This window comes from Vidua chalybeata, chromosome 3 (assembly GCF_026979565.1).
Source record: "Vidua chalybeata isolate OUT-0048 chromosome 3, bVidCha1 merged haplotype, whole genome shotgun sequence".
Lineage (NCBI taxonomy): Eukaryota > Metazoa > Chordata > Aves > Passeriformes > Viduidae > Vidua > Vidua chalybeata.
In genome coordinates this window covers 2441463-2467450 of record NC_071532.1, presented here as the reverse complement: position 1 = coordinate 2467450, position 25988 = coordinate 2441463, and the positions used below count along the sequence as shown (strand labels likewise).

The window sequence follows — 25988 nt, the reverse complement described above, 5'->3', positions numbered from 1 at the left end:
CTCCTTTTCCTTGTAGGGCAAGATGGGCAATTCCATGGTAAAGCTGTAGCCAGGCTGCCTCAGAACAGGATCATCCTGCTGGAAGGGCAGTGCTACACTAAGGCACACCTCCCCTGTGGCTGCTGCTCCCGTGTCTGCTGGAATGAGACACTGTGAGGCATTTTGCTTATCTCTAATTCCTGAGAGGGTGCAGAGGCTGGGAGAAGGGAAAGAAAAATCTGAGAGTGGGAGAGAATGAATGTATGGAAGAAATGAAGGGAAAAACCCCAGCCCTTGTTCATAATGGAAGTAGTTCTTCTATTGCATGCTTATTCTGATGCATCTGCTACTGTCCAGTATCAAAGACAGGACACTGAACTAGAGCACTTGAACCAAGTGTGACATTCCTTTTGTCTCTTATACATGCTGCTGCTGGAAGGTGAAGAATTGTGTGTTCAGAGGCAGTTAAAGTATTCCAGTGTTTGATTTCTTTTCCCCCATTCAGATGACTTGTAGCTGCACTGATGCTACGCTTCAGACCCATAAATGCACAAAGCATGCAGCTCTTACCACGTGATAGATGCTTGTAGGTTTCAGCACTCTTTCACAGGCTCTGAGGTGCTCATGCTCTGTAAATGTGCACATTATGAACTGTGGGGCCATTTCCAATGTCAGAAAAGACTGGGAGCAGAGGTAGTGTGGCACAGGAATCCATGGGACAGGACTGGATACTCAGCACCACGAAGGCTCTGAATGGTGCTTCTGAATTTGACCTGTTTTTCCTGGTCACTATAAAATAAAGTTGCTAAAGAGCACTTAGTTTTTAGCTAGTTTTAAAGATGACGTTAGTAAAGAATTACAGCTTTGAACAGGACATTTACAACAAAATACACCTGAAGTCAGGAATTTTTATATTGAAAAAAAAATGTTTCTTATTAAAATGTAAGCTCTAGCCTGTGACTTGAACAGTAATCAGTGCTTTTGATCTAAATAGTTTTTGAATTAATGTTTTTGATTGCTCCTACTTACAGTTTAGCAAACATATTGCTGCAGATGTGACAGGATGAAGTGTGTAATATCAGTTATGGCCTTCAAAGATACTTCAGTAAATGGCTGTCTAAAACTTTACACCAGAAAGAAGGTAAAGTAAAAATCATGAGATAGAATAACAAGTGTAACTTGTATGGCTGTCTAAAACTTTACACCAGAAAGAAGGTAAAGTAAAAATCATGAGATAGAATAACAAGTGTAACTTGTAGGAGAAGCTCTGTCATGTCTAAATCTCTTATTAAAGTTTTACTTACTTGCTTACTTTTGTGCATAGACGAAATTTAAGTATATAAATGACATTTGATGTTTTGTCAGTGGATTCTTTTTTTTTTTTTTTTAGAACAGCAATTTTGTAAATGGTGGATTTCACTGCACTTGCAGCAGGTACAAAAAGAAAAATGCCCGCAGAGACTCTCTTGCTGCTTGGCTGTTAACCTCTGCAGCTCTGTAGGGCAGGTGCCATCAGTTGTTGTTAATTCTAACTCATCTCCCTTGCCTGTAGTTTCCTGCCCATGTTATGTGGTGGGGAGGGTGTGCTGGCAAGCTCTTATCCTGTTGAAACATAATGCAAGTAAATCAGTTGTTGCCCAGATAAGATACTGTGCTGTCATGTCCTAAATTGTGTGCAGAACTCTTCCCTGGGATGACAGAAGAAATGAGTCTAAAAAATCAGTTTTGAGATAGGTGTCAGAGAAGTTTTTTATTTTTTTACACCGGTACCTTTGGCTGTATTATAGTTAGATATCCTATCACAGTCCCATTTGATCATTGGCTAAGCTCAGGGGCTGGTGTGTGTAAAGAGGTGCATCAAGTGGAATTTGTATTGATTGCTAAACTACAGAGTTTTAAGTCTCCTCTGTTCTCAATCCTGTTTCATTGCCCACCTGTGGAACAGCTTGTGAGCACACCTGTGCTTACATCAAGAGCTTTTGCAGTGATTGAAATCATGGCATTATGCTGAAGGTAAGAGTGGGTCAGAGATGTTATTTCTAATTATCACAATTATGAACTAATGATAGACCAGTCACCAGTACAAAGAATTTCTTTCATTAATGTGAAATAAATTTAGCTTGTGGTGCAGTGTTTTGGCAACAAGAGGAGTGCACTGGAACTCAGTTCCTGTCACAGACTTGAAAGCAAAGGACTCAGCTGAAAAGGAGAATGTCAAAGGTTTAAAGTGATTGAAATAGTACTGTTCTCTTATGTATCAGACTCTGCACTTACTTAAATTAGCAGTGCAGTCACAAATCTGGACCAGGAATTTAGCATGATCACTTAGCATCAGGCAGTGCACAGTGAAAGAAAAGAGAGATTTTAATGGGAAAACATTGTCACAAAAAAGTAATTACTCTGCTACTCTGCTTCATCACCTGGGAATAGAGTTGGACTGTGTGTGCTGAAGGGGCCCTGGTGCATTCCTGAATGCCACTGGCAATGTCAGAGAATGGACAGGTGGAAATCATTCCTGAGACTGTCCCAGAAGGGAAAAGAAGGCAGCACGTCCTTGCCTGTGCAGGAAGCAGCTCTCCTGCTGCCGGGAGGGAGCATTTACAGTTTACCTGATTTGTGTGTGTTCACATGTGATACCCTAAGTTGTGTCCTGTGTGCAGCAGAGGGGGTTTTGCATCTCTTGTGAGATCACACATGGCTGCGTATGGGTTAATAATTTAGGTAAACTACCCACCAGCTCAGACTGAGATTTAATGTAAACTGCAAAATTACCAGTGACAAAGGTTCAATAGATCACCTTTCCTCCTTGGTGACATCTTTACAGCCTATCACTTCAACGCTCTTCTTTAACTGTGTGTAGGTGGCTGTGTAATTGGAAGTTTCTGTTGATGAAATGGAGGCATCTAGTTTAGTGCCTCTTTCTTTAAACCAACAATGCCAGCACAGCTGATAGGAATGAAAAAAGAAGCCATGAAAGGTAGCAAACACCAGGGAAGCAGATTTGGAGAAAAAGAAGCCAGGCTGCAATCACTGCAGTAACTGCTAGCTTCAAGAGCAACTTGACTACTCCTGGACTCTTCTGGTTCCCCATGGAGAAAGGTTTTGCCTAATAGCCACCTTCCACACCTATCATCACAAAGGAAGAGAAGGGAAAGCACCACTTTGAATGTCAGAACCGTTATGTTGCATAAGAATTACTGACTGGCATTTTTATTTATTATGGAATGTTCAAGACACTGTAAAACAATCCCCAGTCACTAAGATAATCACAACTGGCCTTGCAAAGGGTAACTTGGCACTCCGGGTAAATTTTCCTTGTGAGATGTCTTGTCCTGTGGTGCAGGATAGGGCTTCTCTAAGGCTGACGAGAGCAGGAATCCTTGGGAGGCTTTGGTGGGGGCTGTGGCTGCGCCGCCATTCTTGCAGTTGGAGTTATAAGCAGAGAGATAGTTCACCCTGTAGAGCTCTGCTCGGCTCTTGCAGCAGCCAAGCTTGCTCATCAGCAGAAAGAAATCCCTCCGAAATGCTTTGGTGAAAATCGCGTAGAGAAAGGGGTTTGCGCAGGAGTTGACGGGGTAAAATAAAACCAGCAGGATCTTGGAGTTGGTCACTGTGATGAGAGGAACTTTGAAGGCAGCGGATATGGCAAAAAAGGAGATGGGGGCCATGCAGGTGAAATCCGTGAAGATCAGTATTGCCATTCTCTTGGCGACCTTGGTGTCTTTGTTGGCAGCTACCAGCTCCGGGTTCTGCACAGCGATGTAAATCTTGATGTAGCAAACACAAATGACAACGAAGGCGACAACATTCAGCACCAAGATCAGCAGGATGTAGGCTTGCGACAGGCCCGTTTCGATGTCCATGGGCAAACAGATGCTGACCTTCATGTAGCTGCTGACCCCGAAGAGAGGCAGCACGGCTATCCCGATGGAGAAGAGCCAGCCCCCGAGCATGATGGGCACGGCGTGGCGCAGCCGCAGCTTGCGGTCCAGCTGCATGGCGTAGGTGATGGTGTGCCAGCGCTCCACGGTGATCACCGTCAGCGTGTACACCGACAGCTCGCTGGCGAACACCGTGAAGAAGCCGGCCGTGCTGCAGCCGCTGCCCGTCTGCCAGTCGATGGCGTGGTTGTAGTACTGACCGCTGGTCTGCGCGTCCACGGAGGCGATGAGCAGCAGGTACAGCCCCATGCAGAAGTCGGCGAAGGAGAGGTTGCACATGAGGAAGCGAGGGACGGTGAGCTTGTAGTGGCTGGTCAGGAGGACGAGGAGCACGGTGAAATTGCCGGCGATGGCGAGGATGTTTATAAACCAGATCAGCACTCTGAGGAAGCTGTACCCCAAGATGTCTTCGCAGGGATTAAAGGCATCTGGTTCCGGAGTGCATGTGAGGACTTTAGGCTGACAAAAGTCATACTCGAAGTCAAAGCCAGCCATTTCGCTGTCATCGAAAATGGTTGAGTAGCTGTAGGGAGAACTTTCATATTCTGTTGCAAAGGGGTGTGTCTTCCTCTCCGCTGACCACAGCAATGTGTTGTTGGAGGCATTGCTGTAACCGTGAAAAAACCACCCCCCAGACAGAAATGAATTATTTGTTACATGTCTCTGGCATTCTTTTTCAATAGACAACAGATAACAGTTCTAAAACAGTGACTTCCTCCATGTGTTTCTACAGGGTGTTTACAAATAACAAAGCCTTGCAAGGATGCTTTGTGTTGGGGAAGCAGCCTTGGAGAGCAGCAGGGGTCACAGTCCCATCCACAGAAATGCTCTCTTACACAACTTGCTTATTTGTAAGTACTTCACTTTTACTGCTTTGTGAAGAAGCCATGGTTCTCATGCTGCTGGTTGGCTGCAGTCCAAGCCACAGTAACACTTGGGTTGATGGATTACAGGTTCGATGCACAGAGGTTTTGCAGGCAGTAGTAGAAGCCATACTAACATAACCTATGGATTTTAACTGTGCACCTTTGCTCCCCTTAGGAAACGCACTTAGCAAACAAATTCCTGAGACTATGTATGGCTTGGGAGGTGCTGAGGAGTTTGCTGTTCGCAGTATCATTGGGCAAGGAGTGAAAGTGCATGGTCAACTAAATCACACTGATAGCTGGGAATTTATTAAATTTAGGCTGCACCCGATGCCTAATAAAAAGTGTAGGTTTTTTAAGACAGACTTCTAAAATCTCTAGGTCATCAAGAGTATGGTGACAAGCCTGCCAAAGAAGAAACGTGTTAAAAGCAAGCACTGTCTTTTCTGGCACTTTCCTGCCATAACAGGTGCCTATTTCCCAACTTCCCAATCATCCTGACTGTGAGTGTTTGGTGGGCAAACACTCAGTCTGCAGTGTGAGACCTAGAAAATATCTCTATTGAGGACAATTTTTGAGAAAACTGGTAGCTTTAGGGTAATTTAAATACATGCTTAAGCTTCCACATCTACTGAAGCATGTCCATTAAATGATATTTCTGGAGCAGGGTCTTAACTGGTAAATGAAACTGAGCTGGTTTTCAGCTATTCCTGTGGGGCAAATAACGTCCCAAATTTGTTATCCTAACTTCTCTCTGTATATGGAAAACTGCCCAATGTCTTGCATTTACTTGCCTGGCTCAAACTGGAAGACCAGAGAATACATCTGACTCTATTTACTTATAAAATTATCGTGATTTTCTGAGAGGCTGTGTGAATGTGCTGCTATGTGCAAGCTGGATTTTTGTGTTTTTTTTTACTACTAGTAAGTATTCAGGACTTTCAGATGATTTCTGCTGTGGTTCTGCAGCCATTAAGCCCATGAACCATAACCTTACTTTCACTTGCTTATTATAATGCCTGCTGGGATTGGGATTTGCCAAAGCAAAAAGCTTCAGGAGCCAACAGGCTGGGCAGACTATTTAATGCACAGCAGGAGTGCAACAGATGCTAATCCAAAACAAGCAGACAGATAAAACCAAATGGCAAGTGTAGGAGGCCTCACCAACCAGCAAACAAGACAATGTCCAAGGAAGTAATTATCCCAATGAATCAATCACATTTCAGCTGTATTTAGCCATTGGAATTTTGTGACCATAGGCTTGTTTCTTCTAGACTTTAGAATGCTTTGACGCCATGTCAGGGATGCTAAGAAGTACCATGGTCTCCCATTTAACTGCAGAGGGATGAAGAATAGCAAATCTTTAAACTTCTCCCTTAAAAGCTGGGTTAGAGCCTGTGTCATCCAGCACAGCCAACAAAACAGTTTTGATATTAGCCTTTCTCATTGTCACACTGAACACTGTCAAGCAAAACTGTGATGATATGAAAAGAATTGTTTAGGCAGAGTAAAACCATTGGCAGGGGGTCATCACACTTCTAGCTCAGGGACTCCATTCTGCCATGGAAAACTATTGATATGCAGAGATTGGATTATCCTTTCTATAGGCAAAAAAAAAAAAAAACAAAACAATAGAAGCTCTTTGAATCACACCAACAACAGCATTTATTTCAGGGAATGGAAAGTCTCCATGTAGGCCACTAACTTCTGTAAATATTTAATCATTATTTTGAAATCCTTTCAGAATTCAGAAGACAAACTGGAATGAAAAAGCTTGTGAAATCATGAGGGTATTTTAGTCTCCTTTCCTTTTGAAAATCCAGATCTTGGTTTAATGATAGTAAAATTACCACTGTGTAACGTGTAGGGGTGACTGAATTGGCAGGCAAAGGCTTGCTTAGTGAAAAAACATGTGAACAGCAGAGAGGGGAGGAGGTCTGTATTTGCTACTTCCATCATCTCTATGCAGAGAGGTACTTACAGCATTTCGTTAGTCAGTTTCCTCATGGTGCTTTCACACTCCTTGGAGAAGTTGTCAAAAATGGAAAACAACAAATTGTGTCTGCAAGAAGGATGAGAAGAAAGTTAAGTTTCAGGCTGGATTTTGGCCAAAGCCTTGTCTTCTCTGCAAGTGATCTTCACAGACATGTAAGGTAAGCCAGTGCTGGCCTCAAGGCAGCACAAATGTTCCTGCAGACATCTGGAAGTGGGAAGAAGACTTCAAATGCTGTGAAAATAGGCAGTGTCAGGATGTGTAAGGTGTGTAACCATGGTCTTTCAGCTTGGTCATTGTGTAAGATGTATTTTTTTTTTATAGTGAAATAACTTGAATTAAATGGTGTGTTTTGAAATACTGTATTGAAGTAGGCCAGATTCTCCACCAGGATGAATGGAAGCAGTTAGGCTGGCTTTTGGAGAAGTGCCTGGTGACAGCTGCTGGGAAACTGGCCTGATACAGAACCCCAGAATGGGTCAGGTTGGAAGGGACCATGGTGGGGCATCCGGTCCAACCTCCCTGTGTCATCCTAGAGCACATTCCAGACAGTTCTGGAATATCCTCAGTGAGGGAGACTCCACGCCCTCTCCACGCAACCTGCTCCAGTGCTCGGTTACCTGCACAGAAGGAAGTTCTTCCTCATGTTCAGATGGAACTTCCCGTGCATCAGTTCCTGCCTGTTGCCTCTTGTCCTATTGCCCAACACCGAGCAGAGCCTGGTGCATCCCCTTGACTGCAGATACTGACAGACATTGATGAGGTTCCCTCTCAGTCCTCTCTCCTCAGGGCTGAGCAGCCCCAGCTCCCTCAGCCTTTCCTCACAAGAGAGGCTCTCCAGACCCTCGATCATCCTTGTCCCCCTCCACTGGACCTGCTCCAGGAGCTGCACGTCTCTCTCCTCCCATGGAGCCCAGCACTGGACGCAGCACTCCAGATGTGCCTCAGCAGGGCTGAGTGGAGGGCCAGGATCACCTCCCTCAACCTGCTGGCAATGCAGTTCCCAATGCAGCCCAGGACACCATCGGCCTTCTTGGCCACGAGGACACACTGCTGGCTCAGGGACAGGTCCTCAGGTCCTCTGCAGAGCTGTTTCCCAGCAGCTCAGCCCCAAAGCTGAGCACTCATACTGGTGCATGGGGTGAATCTTCCCCAGGTGACCCTATTTTAAAAGCTGTCTGGGATCCGGAGGTAGACATTGCAAGCTTGAAGTAAAGCACTTTGAGTAGTACGAGTTGAAAGATGATACATTTGGCAAAATCTCTGGTTTTGAGGCTTTTGAAAGTAGCAGCCAGGTACTCTACCAGTATGAATGGAAATGGCTTTGTCTCACCACATTGCTGATGCCCCTGGTAGGGGAGTAGTCATTTCCTGATTTGCATGGGATTTCCTCCCCAGCAATTTACTAAGAAAACAGTCACTTCTTTATAAGAAAGAGACTTACTAAGGCCTGCCTGTTTTTATAGACCATGCTCATGCTTCAAAGTCAAGTACCCCAAAAATAATAGAGCATCAGAAATGTAGTTATGTTTATTAGAATAAATATCTTTTTTTCTCTGCCAGAGTTGCTCCTGCATTTAATACACTCAGAGATGTGATCTGTGACAGAATCAGTTCATTAGCAATGGAAATGCTTAACAGTAGAGTCTTTGTTCTGTTCTTGCAGAATCAAGAACTCCTTAGTCAAATGACGTAGGCAGAGAAAGCATAGATTAACCCCTAATTTTACCCTAAAGAACTGGAATGTACTCTTGCCTTTCCAGGACATCCCTGAAGTGAAGGCATGGGAGTGACACCGACCAGGCCTCCCACAACTGCCTGCTCAGTGCATCACTTCTGTGGCCTTCATTTGAGACGGATGAGAAACGAGGCACCTTCATGGCTCAGACTAAACCCATTTGGGGTTGCTTTGGCTGCCTGAAGCCAACTGTGGGTTGGTTTCTTTGAAGCATAAATGCTGAAAAATGAGCTCCAGTTGTGTTGGGTTAACTGCCCCAAGTTTGTGGATGCAAAGCTGTTCTTGTGTGGGAGCTCCAGTTGTGGGGAGAACAGTACTGTCTATTACTTGAAATGGTTAGAACTAAACCGTGTAACCTCTTTCTGTAGGCTTGTGACAGGCCCTACATTTTGGTGGGTAATTGAAAGCTTGCCCTTTCTACTATGTCATCATATCATCTGTATTAATTAAGCTAAAGGCTACAGGGGTTTATTTTTTTTTTTTTAATTAGGGCAATGTGCTATTGATAAAGGTTTGTTTTCTGTATGCCAGTAGGCTTTTGATTGAGATACCAAGAAAAATGTAAGCTTTAAACAAACTTAGAATAATGCTTCTGCTGGCAGATCCAGGGCACAGGATGGGATCCATTTCTGCTCTAAAATAAATGGACATAATTTTTCTGGTCTTAGCAGAGATTTGCTGTTTCCTGCAAGGCCTTGCAATGCACCACAGCTTCCCTGTAACTGGAATAAAGATAATCAAACCATGTGAGCTGAATAAAGCAGAATTGCCATTTTGTAACTTCTGAAGCACGGCAGTACCATAATGTGCTATTTGGACTTACCTTTCTGTCCTGAGATTTCGAAAAGCACAGCAGTGGCTGGGATATGTTAGGACAGCTTCCAGAAGACTGCTGAATTTATCCAGTGGTGGCAGCCTCTTTAACGAGTAAGATGAGGTTGCATTTAAGACCTGAATGGCCTCAAGCCCGTAACTAGGCAGGGACTCCAGAGCTGTTGAAGAAATATCCCTGCGAAACAAAGAGAGCATTCACTTTTCTTTTCATCCCTATAAAAATACCACCAAAGCTTGATGGTAGGTAACAGCAACTGTTTGTTTTTTTTTTTTTTTTCATAAAAGTTCAGATCTACAAAGCTGCTTCAGCATCTGATGCCCAGCTCAGAGACGTGGTCTGTGAAACTGGAGAGCAGCAGGGTAAGAGCATCCCTGTGGCTCAGCAGCTCCAGCCAGGCAAGGAGCTCCCTTGGTCCTGGGGAAACTGAAACCCACCACTCCAGGGGCTGCGTCCTAACCTTGCCATTTGAAATTCATGCATGGAGTGAGGGATGCCTCTTTAAGCCAGAGACAAGGAGAGAAGAAGGTAGGCAGTAGTGACTCTCCAGCCAGCTAACAGGTAGGACGCCCTCCTTGTTCCCTGCTTGGCTCTGAAGGGCTGTTGTAGATGCTTTAATTAAATGGCTATTAAAACCCCAAAAGAATCTGTCATTCTTGCCAACACAAATGCAAGCAGTTTGGCTTACAGTAACTTCAGAGGGGCTGTTTGTGTGAAGAAAGTCCATCAGTGACTGAGGATTTTCAGAGTCAGGACATTAAACAAAGGAAAAAAAGGCCCATAATTCTGAAAGTGATATCAGTAATGCCATGTTCCATAAAGCACCGATAAAAGGCACAAAAAAGGCATGTGCAGCACAAAGTGCTATTTACAGAAGCACACTGTGTTTTATTGCATGGAGTTAGAGCCAGGACAGCCTTCCAGTAAGTCCTTGATTAATAAATCATGAGGATGATAATAACGAGTTTTATTCAGCATGAGTTTACAGTGTGCAATCAACTGGTTCACTTTTATAAACAAATTCTAAACCTATATATATATTGCCAAAACATATGCATCCTACCAAAGGACAAGTTAGTTTAGAGCCAGAATATAAGATACAGGAAGAGGATCAGGAGGATAAATAAAGCAAAAAACCCAAAATGTCTAGGAGGTGGAGATCAATGCCAACACTAGAACTGATATGTGTTTGCCAGGGTGCAAACCCCTTTCACTCCCTAATTTCATGGCATCTCCTTGACATGTTTCCACTTTGTACACAGAGGGTAAGAGATCAAATCTCCTTCCACACTCGAAGCCTGTGTTTGCTGTGGTGACACAGCTCTGGTGGCACAGTGCAGTTCCCACAGGACACTCAGGTCATGCAGCTGTGGATACTTACAGGACATCTGGCCCTGTGGCCCCTCTCAAGGCATCGTCGTGTATCCGCCTGAGGTTCTTGTTGTCCTTCAGGATTCTGTGGAACCGAAAATGAACTCTCTTTACATCTGTGTTTTAAAAAATCACTTTTTTGGTTTCTTCTTCACCCGTTTCAATTCTTTCTCCCACCAGAGCAGTGGTTGTTGCACTGCCTGGCTGAGGAGTGCTTGTATTTCCCATGTGACCTTTACTTTCTCTGATGCCACCAGATCATTATGATCAGCATTTCAGATCATTATCATCTGCACTTCAAAGTCATAAATTCCAAATTCTTCTGACTTAGAACAACCAGGCTGGTTCTTTCACTACGGTAGCAAATATACATTTTGCCCAAACCAACACACTAGTCCCCTAGCGTGTGAGAGGGATTAAAAACTACTGATGTTTCCAGACATAAACTGTAGATTCCTTAGTCTGGGCTGCTGTTTCAAGTTCTATACTAAGTTATGATTTTTTTTTTTTTTTTTAAGAATTATGAGCTTTTCTCACAAAAGCTGTACTATTTTAAGGGATGTTGTTCCAGGAAAATCAGTGAGAGCTGGAGGATTAACGACTGAGTCACAATGACACTGAAAGATGCAGTTTTCCTGTGGGTATTGGGAAACAGAAGACACAGCCAGTTAAACTGAAGGAAGAGCCTCTCACTATTTAAATTCTTATTTACTGTGTAAATTACTGAGGAGGGATAGCATACTCACAACTGATTCAGCTTTGTCCCATTGAAGGCATGGCTGTGGATATCTTCAAATCCATTTTTATACAACTTGCTGGAGATTAAGCAAACATAAGGGAAAAAGATTTGGAAGAAGTGAGGTTACATTTTGTACTACAAGTTTCAAACCTCGGTGCTGCATTCATTTTAATGATTAGAGGTTCTGCTTATAAAGACTGAAGGTAACTATAGCTCTTAAATTAACAAAGGTGCAGTTTAAATGATCTAAGCTCCTTCCTGTTTAGCAGCTGAAGAGAACTTCTGCTGAGGTACAGATCCTCTCCTTGCTGAGGGGCTCACCTGTGCCTGCCGGGGGCTGAGATCCAGAAACAAGACTTTAGTCCAGGTAAGCTCCTGGCACACAATCTGGAGGCAGGAGACCTGGATTTTGTGGTGGAAGATTGCAAGGCCTAGAGATGTGTCAGGTGGAAAGTAACTGTAAAGCCTGGAGGGAGCTGCTGGATTTCAGATCCTCTATGGATGGACAAATCTTCCAAGGGACAGCTTTGCAGAGAGGCAGGGGTGAGTTGTGCATCACCCAGCAGGCAGTGAGTTATCAGCTTCTCCAAAGTGCTGCTGGTTTGTGCAGTGGAAGCCTCGCTGTCCCCTGCACTGCACAGGGACACTGGATGCCACCCTGATTCCTGATTCCCCACCCTGGGGCCAAACACCTAAAGCCTGGGATCTGCTACACCTCAGGTCCAGCTCTTTTCCTTCAGCAGGAGATGTAATGTATGGGTCTGTTAATATCCATTTGTGGTATCAAGTTCACCTATCCAATAGAAATTCAACATAGTCACTTGCATTTATTATTTTTTTCTTTAATATTAAGCCCCTATTAGAAAACTTGGAACTGTTTATGGATTAAACAACATTTTTCTTGCTTTTTCACTTGCTTTTGGGATAGCACAAACTGGCCCTGTGAAGCCTGCTCCCAAGTGCTCAAGTGTGGGGAGCACCTGACTCCACTTGATGGATGGTATCTACCTCAGCACAACGCTGAAATTAGTGATAGCCTTAAAGACCATGACAATATGTAGGATCAATTTCCCAATCCACAAGAAACATTAACTGCTGGAAAGGCTAAATCAGCTACTTGCAGTGCAAAGTATGACTGCAGGGTGACTTTACACCTCCATAGATACTTGTGTTTCACCAGACCATGCTGTAGCAGGAGGAATTACTCCACCTAATTACAGCTAACAACATGGGGTGGAGTTAACACGTAGCTCTACAATTAGGAAGCTGCTGATAAGATAATTCCTTTCTTCTTGTGGTGAGCTCCCAATCACAAAAGGAAGGGAGAAAAATGACTGTTGGCTGTTTCCTGACTTAGACTCCCTCCCATTTAATACACTTTAGGGTTACAGTAAAGACTTTAAGCACCTTTCTCCATCTCTTTTATGTTCATTTTCTTGCACCATTAGCAGAATAATATTTTTTCTGAAGTTATTTTGAGAACTTGTTGGGAGGAAAGAGACTCATAAGATGAAATGATGCACTAATCCAAGCAATTGCTCCTCTTTAGCATCGTGTAGGAGTAGCATTCAGTCACATTTATACCCAGTTCCTCTCTCCTTTCCAGAAGGTATTGGTCAATACATAAAATCCGGGTTAAAATTACTGTCATGCTGGCACATCAGCCTGATGAAGAGCCCATCAGCTGCAGTTCTTGCTCACGTGCACAGCTCCTTTGCAGGTGCAGATACCCCCGGAGTTTTGGGCAGGGCTCCCATTGGATGTGAACTGGAGCCTGGCCCCAAGGGCTGGGCTTGTGGCTACCACACCAACTGGGTGCCTGCTGCTGCTGGGTCCTTCCTAGGGAGACCCAAATTTTGGCCACATCCTGCCAAGAGGCCCATCTTGTGATTTCTGCTCTTCCGGCGCTACTTGGTGGAAGTTTTCCTGAAGCCAAGTGAGTTGTGAAATGCATACAGAGTTCTTGCTGTGCTGGCAGAGGACGTTACACCTTGGCTTTCTGCTGCTTTCTGTGTTCCTCAGGTGGGGCATCTCACAGCATCAAACCCACCCACCTCACAGGGGGCTGAAGCAATGAACCCACTGTTGGCTAAAAGGAAAGTCCTGGGTGTGGAGGCTTACGGGGATCTTGTAGGAAAGTAAGCTGAGGCAAAAGAAATCAGGGTAAGAAGCAGCATCTGTAGCTTGTACCAATTTATTCTGTGTCTCCATCCCTTCTCTTCAGAGGGACCCTGTGCAGCTGAAGCTGGCTCTCTCAGACTGCTTGGTCCCTGAAAGCACTGTTTCAAGAAACCACATTCCTATGGTAAGAACAAAGACTCCGGCCTCCAATGCAGTTTTTATAGTTTATATCCTGCTGATGGTAGTTTCAAAAACAACATTGCATGGCAGATGAAGATTTAGATCCCTGGTCCTATTTTCTTTCCTAAATGAACTTATCTTTTGGATAAAATCTGTTCTTCATCTTGAAGAACAACCCTATGTTTCTTAGGCATTTAAAATTCAACACACAATACATATTTACTTTTCATGGGGCTTAATGTCAAGATTTTCATCAAGTCAACCCACTTTCCTCAAGCAGAAGTGTTATCCTCACAGAAGGAGCTGGAGCTAGGATTATTTTACTCACAGTGTCAGTGATTCATTGTTCATCCCCTGGAAAGCATTTTGTGGTATAATTGTCATACGCAAGTTATCACAGAGCTCCCTTTGGAAGGAAAGAAAAAAGGTGTTTTTGTCAGTGTCTCAGGAATAAGATGGAAAACACAGCTGGGTTAGCATGGGTCTCTACTTACAAAATAAAATGAGCTTCCATTGAGAAGATCTGTGTCAGGTCTGGAAATTGTCTTATTCCAGTGTTACAAATGCTCCTAGAGAAAAGCATAATTCCTATTTATGGAAGAAAATATTACCAGAGTGGACGCAATGAGAAGCTGACTTGGTAGGTCTAAGTTTAACAGTGCTTTAAAAAGTGACTGACAAGTCTAATTGTTTAAGTAGGCTCCAAAGGTATTTGTAAGGCCTGTAAAAATCAAGTTTTTAGTATTCTCAAGCAGTATCCTAGAGGAGCAGCATATGTTCTCACTACATTAAGCATGAGGGAGAGATTTTAGTTACATCTTTTGTTTAGTACTGTGTTAGTCTGAAAGCTTTATTCTAAAAATAAGCACTTATCTGAATTACTTTGCAGACTTCTGTTTTGTCCATCACTGCCCTGCCCTTGTACACTGAAAGACCTCACTATTGGCTAACTCCAGGTTAAAGCTCTTGTAAACAATGTACGTACCTCTAGGATACTGTAATGCATGAAAAACCTTTTTCCTTACACTCCTTAGTTTGATTTGTCTACTCCTTTGGAGAAAAGAATAAATAGAGCAAACAGAAAAGGAATAGAACTCTTTCTTACAAGTATTTTAGCCTTGGAAGATTTCTGAACGCTCCGTCCTCAATGTGCAACAGATTTTTTGTGTTCAGGATTAATCTGCAGTGAGGGAAAAATATTTCAGTATTATCATCAATATAGATTTGGGAGGGCCCTGAGTTTTGCTTGCAATTTACTTTCTCAGAAAACAGCCTGCAAATGTGCTGCTGGGTGCATTTTGAGGCACTGTTGGTAATAAAAATGGCCTGAAATTTTTAGGCAGCCAACAAAAGATAACAGTGCCTGAATTGTCATGGTTCTCTGAGCTGGTCTGGCTTGGATATCCTGGTCACTGGTGGGAGTTAGCTCCATGGCCTTCCTTAGAGCAGTGGTTGGTAGAAGTGGATCAGCAGAAACTGGGAGAGAAATGTGTGAGAAATCCTGTTTGCTAGTGGTCACTCAAAAATGGGCAACTCTCTTAATCAAGGAGCACTTCCTGCAGCTGAGCTATCTGGAAAAGCTGTTTGCCCTACAGGCCAATAACTGTAGCCCAGCTTCCTCCCAGTGCATGACTTACAAAATGTAAAGGTTTTAGCATGTGATATGGTGAGAAACTTTGAAATTCAAGGATGCCATTGAATTCAGTACCCTGATCATCCATTTAGCATGTGATATAGTAAGAAACTTTGAAATTCAAGGATGCCATTGAACTCAGTACCCTGATCATCCATTGAGTGTGGACTTGAGTGCAGCTTGGGACATCAAGCCCTTGCAATGTGGGTCCTTCCTGCACAGCTCTCAGGGTTCAAGGAGGTTTTCTTGCCAGCTTCCTATAGCTCTTTAATGGCCTTGCTTAGCTTTTGGGTTTTGGAAGACAGGCGTAAGACAAGCTATCCATAAACTGTCGGTGAATGCATGGGGTCAAATCTTTCATTCCTTCCCTAAGCACACCACTGATTCTAGTGGAAGTTGGACTCGGAGGTCGACTGATCTGTATCCCTTGCTTATGTGAGTAACTGGCTTCAGTGATGTTCACATATAAAAGAAGAAAGAGATGAATTTGTCCTCAGTTGCACAATTTTCAGCCACTCACTGGTCATGCTGTGCGGAAAAGGCAGTAATGAGATATTGAATCAGATTTAGAGTTTCCAATTTCACTAAATATTTCAGAGCACTCTCCTAGCTGTTGCTTTTAACTCTCTCTCTCAGATGCCTGTGCTATGGAGGTCAAGTTTAAAATCAGTGCGTGTTCTGTTTGAGTAATATTTTAGTGCTCCGCAGAAGAGCTATGCATACTAAGCAGCTGCATTTAAATAGTGTAGGGCTTTGAAAACGGCATCTTCAAAAAGAAAGATTTTTCTCATCTGTTGTCATCCCGAATTATTTCCCTACTTAGAAAACCTGACAGTGCCAGAGCTCCACTCCTGCCACTGAGCTCACTGGGAGCAGTGGGACTCTGTGCAGGGACATCTCTGCATGAGCTAGATCTCCAAGGCCAGGCCTTACAGAGGGCTCACTGCTTTATACAGTGCTTTGGAGAGAAATGTTTCCCATCACAGGTCTCAATCAAAGCCAATCAAAGTAACAGAGACAGATTTGGTCCAGGAATACTTCTCTGCAGCCTGTGTACTCCTTGATGATCCAAAACCACAACATGGATGCCTTTTTTTGACTGGTGCTCACATTTCAGACAAGGAGGGAAGGCTGTCAAAGGCACTTGCTTCTATTCTCTCCAGGGAGTCACTCTGGGAGATTTCACTGCAATGAAAACAGCAGACACAAAGCAACACATTACCAGAAAAGACCCCAGAAATTGGCTTTCCTTCTTTTGTGCACACTTGTTCAACCCCTCCTATCAGTCTTGTCCGTGCCTCACCTCAGACATCCTTGCAGGCCGTGCCAGTGGGGTTTGAGAGAGGACAAGCCTTTTTCTGCCTTGGCAAAAGGGAAAGCCAACCCTTAGGAATAAGTGCCACTGTAACAGCCAATCTCCATTTCCTCAGCAAATTGCAGGTAAGCTAGAGACTGAGGGCCAGAACTAATGTGAGCAGGGTGAGCCCAAGCCTTGTGAGCCTCTTCCTCCCTCCCATCGTTGGTTCTGCTTAGTAAATTTTTTTGCAGGGTGAGGGCATGGACAATGGTCACGGCACTTCATATGTTATTATCAAGTCAGAGCTATGGTCATCTCATCCACAGATGTAGAAATACTCAGCTATGGATTCAGCACACTTCATGAACAATGTCTGGATTTAAATGCCATTTTCACTACACGTATGCAAACTGAAAGGAAGCATCTCTTTTCCTCCTGACACAGCCAAACATGCATGTATTTGGTGGCACTCTGGATTGTGATGTACAGATGCTCCTGTTCCACATGTGTACTCGAGATTAATCAATACTGACACAGAAAAACAAAACCAACTTATTAGATGGTTCTTAGGTTAAGAGCTAAGAGGCTATGCAAAGCTGAATCCTGAAAGTGAATAGTATACATTGATGCATATATAAGGGGAAGATCTTCAAAAATTCTCAACAGAATTGACTAGAAAGGCACACCTAAGATTATACACTCTCAAGAAAAAATATTTTCCAAACAACTGCAATGTGTTTACACCATCAGAGTCAGTATTGTCACAGTCCTGAGTCCCTTAATTCAATTGCAATTATGAGAAGACAACTCTATTGGTGATACAGAATCCCTTAGAGCAGAATAAATTCTGTATTTCATTTGTAGTGGTAAAGGCAGATGCAAACCAGAAATCATGCAGTTATTGTGTATGTATGTCTTAAAGAATTATCAAAGATTTGTTTGATCATCTTAATTAAATGAAGATGTTATTTTTGGTATTGCATTGGTTACTTATAAATGAAAGATGGATGTAGAATAAGTGGCCTGCTAATCCTCAGAGATTAATGGGCACCTAATCCTCAGAAATTCACAGGCTGGGAAGGATCAGTGCCTGCTCACAGAACTTTTTTGGGGTCTGAAACACAGTTCTTCCATGGGATCCTCCCTGTAAGCCACAGTTTTTCCATTTACATATGTTGCAATGACTTACGACATGAGAATAATTTATCATTTTTCAGAGAATGATGTGTTGCCAAATAGCTTATTTAGAGATTTATAATTATAAAATATCCATTTTTCAAATCAGCACTAAATCTCAATAAAATAATGAAGTGTTCTATAAAGCAACTTCAGAAATGTACATTGATTCCCACGCAGTGAATTTGGAGAGATTCATTAAAAGCACAAAAAAGGATCAATGAAATTCCTGTTATGGAAGGGATGATGTCCAAGAACAAAGCATTCTTTATGGAGAATATGACATGTGTACAGTTTGAAAAAGTGTAGCCTCAAGTGATACCGGTAGCAGAAATTTTGTAGATTTAAGTTGGTCTCCAGTGTGAAAATGATTAAGTTCTCATTAAACATTCAGATGCAAGAGGATGCAAGAATACAGCTCCACTGGATTCTGCTTTAATACTGTATTGCTGTTGGATATGTGCAGCAGAGCAGTATAAAAAGTGCACCTTGAAAAAGCAGCGTCTTCTGTGCTGCTGCTTAAGTTCTGGTGGAGGTCATTCCCCTGCTCTCCACTGCACTGCTGTGTCATCAACTTTGTCCTTTAGAGGCCACTCAATGCAGACAAAATAAAAAATAAAAAATAATGGAGACTCAAGCATGCCATTTCAGCTGGAATGACAGCAGGAATGAGGGCAAGAGGGGTGAGAAGAGCCTTATGGTCTGAATCCTTGATGGAAAATAGGTACAATGCTGAGGGTCAGGAAGCAGCACAGACCCCGTGTGCAAAATTACAGCACTTGCAAACTGAAAGATCAAAGAAAGGGCTCAATCCTGCTGATCCTCTGCCAGGCTTATCTCTCACTGCAAAATGCTGATGAAATGTCTTCTTTGGGTCTTCTATAAATAATGCATGATGTGCCAGGGCTGTCATTGCAGAGGTAATGTTTGATGATAGAAATCTATCTCCTCTGCTAATCAAATGCTCCTCTCATCAGTTACTGAGCTGTATGCAGCTCTCTCTGACATGATTAATATTTCGTTATTTGATCTCTAAACAGCTGTAAAAACCACATATTTTCAAAGGATCTTTTGTGTACTGTTTACATGAAAAGGAATGCTATGTTCATCCTTTCCCTGGGGTTTCATTTCATCAATAGAGCGTATTAGCATTTTACATTATTATAAAAGGATGACTTCTGTAAGAAATTAAGGAAAATCCTATGGAAAATATTGACAACTTACATGATGAAGGCATCTCGCAGTCCTTCAAATGCATGTGATGGGATTACTTTTACAGGGAGATGAGTAAATGATCTGAAAAAAAAGAAGAGAGGGAGGAAAGGGTTGTAAGGCATGGGGTTTCCTTGTTTATAATTGTACCATTATGGTAGGGAGAAAAACCAATAAAACATAATACCACCTTATTTTCCCCACAGCTCTCTGTGCCTCTGCAGCCTGATCCATTTGGCATTGATCTCAGTTAAATGGAATTCAAAAGATACTGGGTCAGTTCCTCAACACCATAAATTTGAGAGTAATCATGATCAAATCAATAATAATCATAACCTATTAAGTAAATTTGTAGCCTGATGAAAGTAGGCTGCTAGATTCACAGTTAAAGGAAGCTACAGGCTATTTAAAGTTAGATCCTCAGAAGAAGTGGCTTTCATATAAAGCTTTCTCTATTAAAACAGTATCTTTCTGTTTGCTGTACCATGTTCTCCTCCCAGCAATACCCCTGTAGTGTTGCAATGTGGCATCATGAATGTGGCTGTGCACAAAGTGTAGAAGAACTTCAAATCAGGCTGGTATAATGGATTTTTTTTTTTAATTAATTGCATCAGTGTGGTTAGTTGATTCAAAGCAAGTATGGATTTTAAATTTTAATTTTTTAGCTTCTCTGATTGAGAAATTAACAATGATGTGGGAGACAGAGCCACACTTTCCCATTCTCCACATCTGAACCACAGTACTTTTACCAGCCAGTTTAGCTATCCATGACCATACTCTCCCTGATAACGGCCATAGGAAAATATTTAACATATTTCAAAATGTTATCTCTGTGAAAACATATAATTGCTCCATTTTGCTTTAGAATGACAAATATCTACTTGGAGGCATTTGTTTCCCATCCTTAAACTCACCCACTCAAGGCTTTTTGACCAAAATGTTTTTGTGCTATTCACATGCTTTTTTTCCCCTTTGTTATCATAATCCTTTATATGAAGAAATATGTTTATTAGTGTAAATATTTATGTTAAATGTTCATCAAGTTTTTTATATGTATATACATGTATATATTTTTATATATTTAAAAATACCTCATACCTACACATTAGAAAGGCAGGCTGTCTTCCATACTGTGTCTAGGGGTTACAAATCTGGATGTACCAAGGAGCCTGGAAGTCACTTCCTAGCTATGTTCCAAAAAGTCTGTATGATCTGGGGCAAATAATTTAGTTCCCTTGGACCTTGTCTCCCTATCAGTAAACTGGGAATAACAATGCTTCCCTACCTAAGAAGGATATATACGTTTGTCATTTCGTTGTGATTGGGTCATACCTGCCTCCAGATTGATGCTGGCATGTTTTGCTGTGTGTGAGGTTTGGTTAAATCAGGAATGAAATTAAGTCATGAAGCTTGAAGAATGCATTTTTTTCCTTGAAGGCTAGAGCCAGGTAGAAGTAATCTGCTGTAGGTATGAACAGTCTGAGCCAAAAGGAAAAGAACTTCAGGAAGAAGCAAAAAGTAGAAGCTGAGAAATTCCTGCTCTATAACCTTATAACTGCACCATCAGCTCAGGAGCAAAGGAAATGGAAATGTGACTGAAGGTGCAAAAAATAAAAACCAAATCTTGTCTTTCAATTACATCAGGCCATGAGCCTACTGCCTTCCCTGTGACATGCTGGTGGGTGAGCAGTGTGCTGGTTGTAGTGGCTTGGAGTGATGATCTTCAAGGTCCTTTCCAACCCAAACCATTCTATGGTTCTATGAATATTTACTGAACAGCCCCAGCTCTCTCAGCCTCTTTAGGAGAGGCGCTCCAGGTCAATGAGCATTTTTGTGGCCTCCTCTGGAGTCACTTCAGCTGGTCCATATCCTTCCTGTGCTGGAAGCCCTCGAGCTGGGTGCAGCTCTCCGTGTGGGCTCTCACAAAAGAATCCCCTTCCTCGCTCTGCTGCCCCTGCCAGAATGCCACTGGCTGTCTGGGCTGCTGGCACACATTGCTGGCTCACGTCCAGCCTCTCCTCCACAGCACCCCCAAGTCCTTCCCAGGGCTACTCTCAATCCATTCTCTGCCCAGCCTCTATGTGTGCCTTGGCCCGCAGGCAGGACCTTGCACTTGGCCTTGCTGAACTCCATGAGGTTTGCACAGTCTCAAGGCCTCCAGCCTCTCCCACCTCTCAAGGTCCCTCTCCTCCAGCACGCCGATCCCACCACACAGCTCGGGGCCATCCCCAGAACCTGCTGAGAGTGAGCTCCGTCCCGGCGAGCGCGCTGCCGACAAAGGTGTCGGTCAGGGCTGGTCCCAGTATGACCCCGGAGGAATGTCACTTGTCCTGCTCTCCACTCAGACACTGAGCCATTGACTAGCTCTGAGTGCAACCACCCAGCCAGCTCCTTATCCACCCCTCAAGCCCATCTCTCTCCAATTTTAGCACAAGGATGTCATGCAGGCCAGCGTCAAATGCTTTGCACAAGTCCAGGTAGGTGATGTCAGTGGCTTTTTATCATCCACCACTGCTGTAACCCTATCCTAGAAGGCCACCCAATTTGTCATGCCCTTAATGCATGAATCAGCTGTCACCAATCACCTCCTTAGCTTCCATGCGCCTTTGCATGGATTCCAGGAGGATCTGCTCCAGGATCTTGCCAGGCATGAAGGTGAGACTGAGTGGCATGTATTTCTTTGGGTATTCCTTGTTTCCCTCTGTAAAAACGGGGATTGTGTTTCCCCTTTTCTTAGGTGTCATCAGGGTGTCAGCTTTCCTAACCTGATCCCATCTGCTTAATTTTTCTGTGTTCCTCCCAGGCTACCTGCACCTGCTTCCACCTTCTTCCCTTCTTTTTGTGTTTGAGCTTGTCCAGGAGTTCCTTGTTCATCCATGCAGACCTCCTGGTAATTTGCCCGTCCTCCTCTTTCTTGGGATGTATCACTCCTGAGCTTGGAGCTGATCTGGAGCTTTCTTGGGCCCCTTTTCCCTCCAGGGCTTTTTCCCCCTGGGACTCTGCCAAGCAGGTGCCTGAAACAACCAAAGGCTGCTGAAGTCAGGGGTAATGAGCTTGCTGTGCGCCCTCCTCGCTGTCCTGAGGTCCTCAAACTCATTTATGGTCCTGGCAGCCAAGGCCGCCCTTGGGCTTCACATTCCCCACTAGCCCCTACTTGTTGGTGAGAGCAAGGCTCACGCTGCATTTCTCATCCTTGGCTCCTCTGTTACTTGGAGACAGAAGTTATCATCAAAGGATTCTGTCGGAATCTCCCCCAGATTGGGGTGACTCCGGGTGGTGGTAAAGTCTCTCCTCCAACCCGTGCCTTCAAAGAAAGACTCAGCAGTCTTCAGTCATCTGCTCTCAAGGCAGTTTATTGTATGTTATCTCAAGGCACACAGACTTCCTGACATTCTCCCTGACTCCTTCTCCCTCTGCGTCTCTCTCCGTCTCTCCTGCCCAGGGGGCTGGTGCCATCTTTTATATCACACATTACGTGTTAAATGTTTATGGTTTTTCCCCAATGCCTATCACCTATATTGAACAGTGACTTTCTGCTCTAAACCAATCTGTGAGTGCCAACATCACCAAGTACATGGAGGATAGGAAGGAGAAAGAAGGAGGACAGGGCACGCCCAAATCCCTCCATCTTAGAACCTCTGACCCCCATGTACAAAACTCAGACCCCTCTGTACAAGGCCTAAAACCCCCCCTGTACAGCACTCAAAAATCCTACCTTTCGCTTTGTGATTACTTCTATTATAATATCTAAACTTTTGTGATTTCTTGTTCTTCCTGCAAAGTTGGTAAATTGTTCCATGGGTCAAACTCAAAACCACAGGGGTTTCTGGCTGCCTGCCAGGGTCTCAGAGGCTTCTGCCCTGGACCCGGAACATCCAAGAGTGTCTGAGGGACACCTTGGGTTTCGACAGGATTCCAGGAACCTCTTGGATTCCTCATGTCCTGCTGTGGTTGAAGTCCCCCGTGAGGACCAGGAGTTGTAAATGTGAGGCTGTTGCTCTCTGTCTGCAGATGTCTCATCTGCTCAGTCTTCCTGGCAGGGTGGCCTGTTCGTGTTTCTTTCTGAACAGCACTCAGACTGTGAAATTCAGATATGGCCATTAGCTGAGGAAGCTTTTGACAAAGAATGGTTTTATAAAGCTACAAAGCTTCTATAAGTCTAACTTGCCCACACTGCTGGCCTGACTTCTGTAGCTCATGAAAGGAGGGATGCACCCATCTTTAATACAAGCAGCCTGCACTGTTTTGAAGACTTTTATTAAAGGATAAATATTTGCACTTTTAAGAAAACCTGTAAAGTCTCTTGCACATCTAATGCATCATAACCTGTACGCTTGTACTCATTGCTGTCATTCAGTGCTGACGATGCTGTGGCTCCACAGAATTTCTCATCTTCTCATCCTTGGAAAAAGGATGAGACTTTTTCCAGGACTTCTCATCCTTGGAAAAAGACAGAAAGAAGTGGAGAGCCAGCTGGGCTTCCTGGCATTCAGCAGCCCTTGGCATTTCTACGTTACCAAGATTGGTTTTCAAGGTATGTAATTCCAGGCAGTGAGGTTTGAAATGGCCAAGTTAAATGTTTGCAAGGCTATCCAGGAGCATTGGGAAAGCTGGGAACTGCCACCACATAGACTCAAGCTCCAAGAAAAGCTTTTGAGAGCTCTGGATGCCCCAAGAGCTCAGGACCACTTGCAGTCCTGCTGAGGAGGGGTCAAAGCCCAAGCCCACTCACACCACTGGAGGAAATCACTTTTTTACAAAAGTGACCTTTTGCAAAAAGTGTTTAGTTGAACTAATTAATAATAATAATAACATAACAATCACAGGCCCAATAGCAATAGGTGTGAATGAGTTATTGTAGCTGGATTGGTTGTTATATTTTAATATGTCTATTTTATAGGATTACTTGTAGTTTTAATGCCCAAAAGGTGAACACATAAGGTAGACTCCTGTTGGCAAGCATTTCAATCTGTAGCATCCCTAAGCTTGGGAGGACTGGGAATACTGATTGAAACTATGGCTGAAAAACCACTATTTTCCTAGGATTTTTATCAGCTTCTGGGGGGCAGTGTAAAAGGTTGGCATTGATTTTTAAAGCCCTGCATACTGGGCATTACCTACCTAAAATGTGAACTGTGCTATCACACAAGCACCCAAACAGCATTTTTCACTAGGTGATGATGGGTCATATAATCTCCTATGGAAAATACTTTGTTCCTGAAACTGAATTCTTTTGACAATCCCAAAGAGCTAAATATGCCCCCAATGAAGACATGATAGAACTGTCTACTTCTTCGAGCTTTTGCCACAAATTTTGTATTTGATATTTTGCAATTTGGTGCCTAATCACATGTCACTCACCCAACTGCAGAAGCTCTGCATGCAGGGGCACACATTCAGATACAGCAAAGTGAAATTTCATTTCACTTCACCATGAAATGAAGTTTTTGAAGGGGCTAAAAGGTCTTAAGTTATCCAGTGCCCATTGCTGCACAGTTGGAATTGGGTGCCTATGCAGTTAGACTTTGCTTAAAACCCCAAAAGTACACATGAGATTTCAAAAGAAGAAAAAGAATGTTTTGTTTCAAAAGATAAGAGTGTATTAAAGATTATTTTCCTCTGAGACGAAGAGGACATGTAGCTGCTGTAGCCAAAGGGCATTCAAAGGTGTCTGAATAATGGAGGTCCTATAGTGTTTGTGTAATGTCCAAACTAAAACCAGAGATTTGAGAAAAAATATGGTCAATTCAGGACTGTATAAACCCCATAATTCTGCAGCTTGTCAGAAGCCTAATAATTTTGAAGAAGTTTTTTAGCAATAATGTCACATGGCAAGGATAACTCGGGTAAAGAAAAATGGCTGAAATTTCCCTGTGGGACATATACTACAGATATAGCAAAGTATCAAAAATACATCTGGAAGCACAGATCATTACAGCATCAGATTTTACTCAGATCTAGCTGGAGTTACACACTGGAGCTTATTTTCTTGACTGACCATACAATTAAGAAGGACTTTTCTGAGGTCTGGTTTCTGTGTTACAGTGGCACTGATGGAAGAACGTGGGCACCCCAGGAACTGTGCTGGAACAACCTAAAGCAGCATTTTCCCCCCAAATTATCCATGCACTTGCAAGCACCACGCTGCCATTCCCCTGGTGCATGTGAGTACAGATGTGGCTATGAGGGGGCAAAATTAACATTCTCTTGCTTTCTCTCCCATGCACAGAGCTGTGCAGGGGAAGAAGGGAGATAGGGGGACAGGGAGACTACGGAAAGAAAGGCAGTCAGCACTAACAAAGCTCCAAAAACTGTATGAATAAGAGAGAGGGGGAAAAATAAGAGAGAGAGGGGGAAGACAACAGCTAAATGGATAAGAAGAGATTGGTATGAAAACCAAAGGAAGAGATGAAAGAAAAGTAAAAGAGATTGAATAACAACTAAACAAACAAAAGAGTGAGAATTCATGGATGCCTGTGGGATTAGTGACTACATTCATATGTACAGCTTTGTAATTGTATGATGAATGCAAGCTTTCTATTAAAAAAAATACAAATAAGTGGAAATTTTAATAGTATAGGTTCAGGTTCAATATAAACCAGATTGGAAGCAGAAGGAGCTGCATGTGTCTGTGAAAGACAGGGATTTTTTTTAACCTCTAAGTGTAGATATTTTCTCTATATGACTATCGAGCTAGATCTTGGGACTCTTTTTCTGACTGTAAAGTTGGTTTCTACAGCCAGCCTAATAGCAGGACTTTGTGTACAATCATCAGGATTAAATGTTATATTGAAGGTAGAAAGGAATTTTTTTTTTCTTCTTCTTCTTTTTGTCTATTACCTAGCCCCGTTGCTCTCAGTGAAGCAGAACTGGCAGCAGCCATAAGCCCATTATCTGTCCAAACGGGAGC

General features: G+C 43.2%; 1 protein-coding gene across 1 annotated transcript; it reads right to left on the bottom strand.

The window, feature by feature from the left end:
* Window positions 1–3189: 3189 nt before the first annotated feature.
* On the bottom strand, window positions 3190–19203 carry LHCGR (luteinizing hormone/choriogonadotropin receptor). Its single transcript, XM_053938274.1, has 10 exons — window positions 19091–19203; window positions 16504–16578; window positions 14866–14940; window positions 14255–14329; window positions 14089–14166; window positions 11467–11535; window positions 10731–10805; window positions 9341–9526; window positions 6768–6848; window positions 3190–4527 (listed from the first exon to the last, which is right to left on the bottom strand). The coding sequence occupies exons 1-10, from the start codon at window positions 19201–19203 to the stop codon at window positions 3246–3248; spliced, it is 2109 nt and encodes a 702-aa protein (XP_053794249.1). The 3' UTR covers window positions 3190–3245.
* Window positions 19204–25988: the final 6785 nt, after the last annotated feature.

Bases quoted from the DNA above. Each gene is read 5' to 3' on its own strand.
- LHCGR (XM_053938274.1), bottom strand. From the start codon at position 19,203: ATGCCTTACAACCCTTTCCTCCCTCTCTTCTTTTTTTTCAGATCATTT. The intron at 14,330-14,865 runs GTAAGAAAGAGT...GCTTTTCTCTAG, and splicing joins CTTCCAAGGCTAAAATACTT to GAGCATTTGTAACACTGGAA. The intron at 4,528-6,767 runs GTAAGTACCTCT...TCACGGTTACAG, and splicing joins AAACTGACTAACGAAATGCT to CAATGCCTCCAACAACACAT.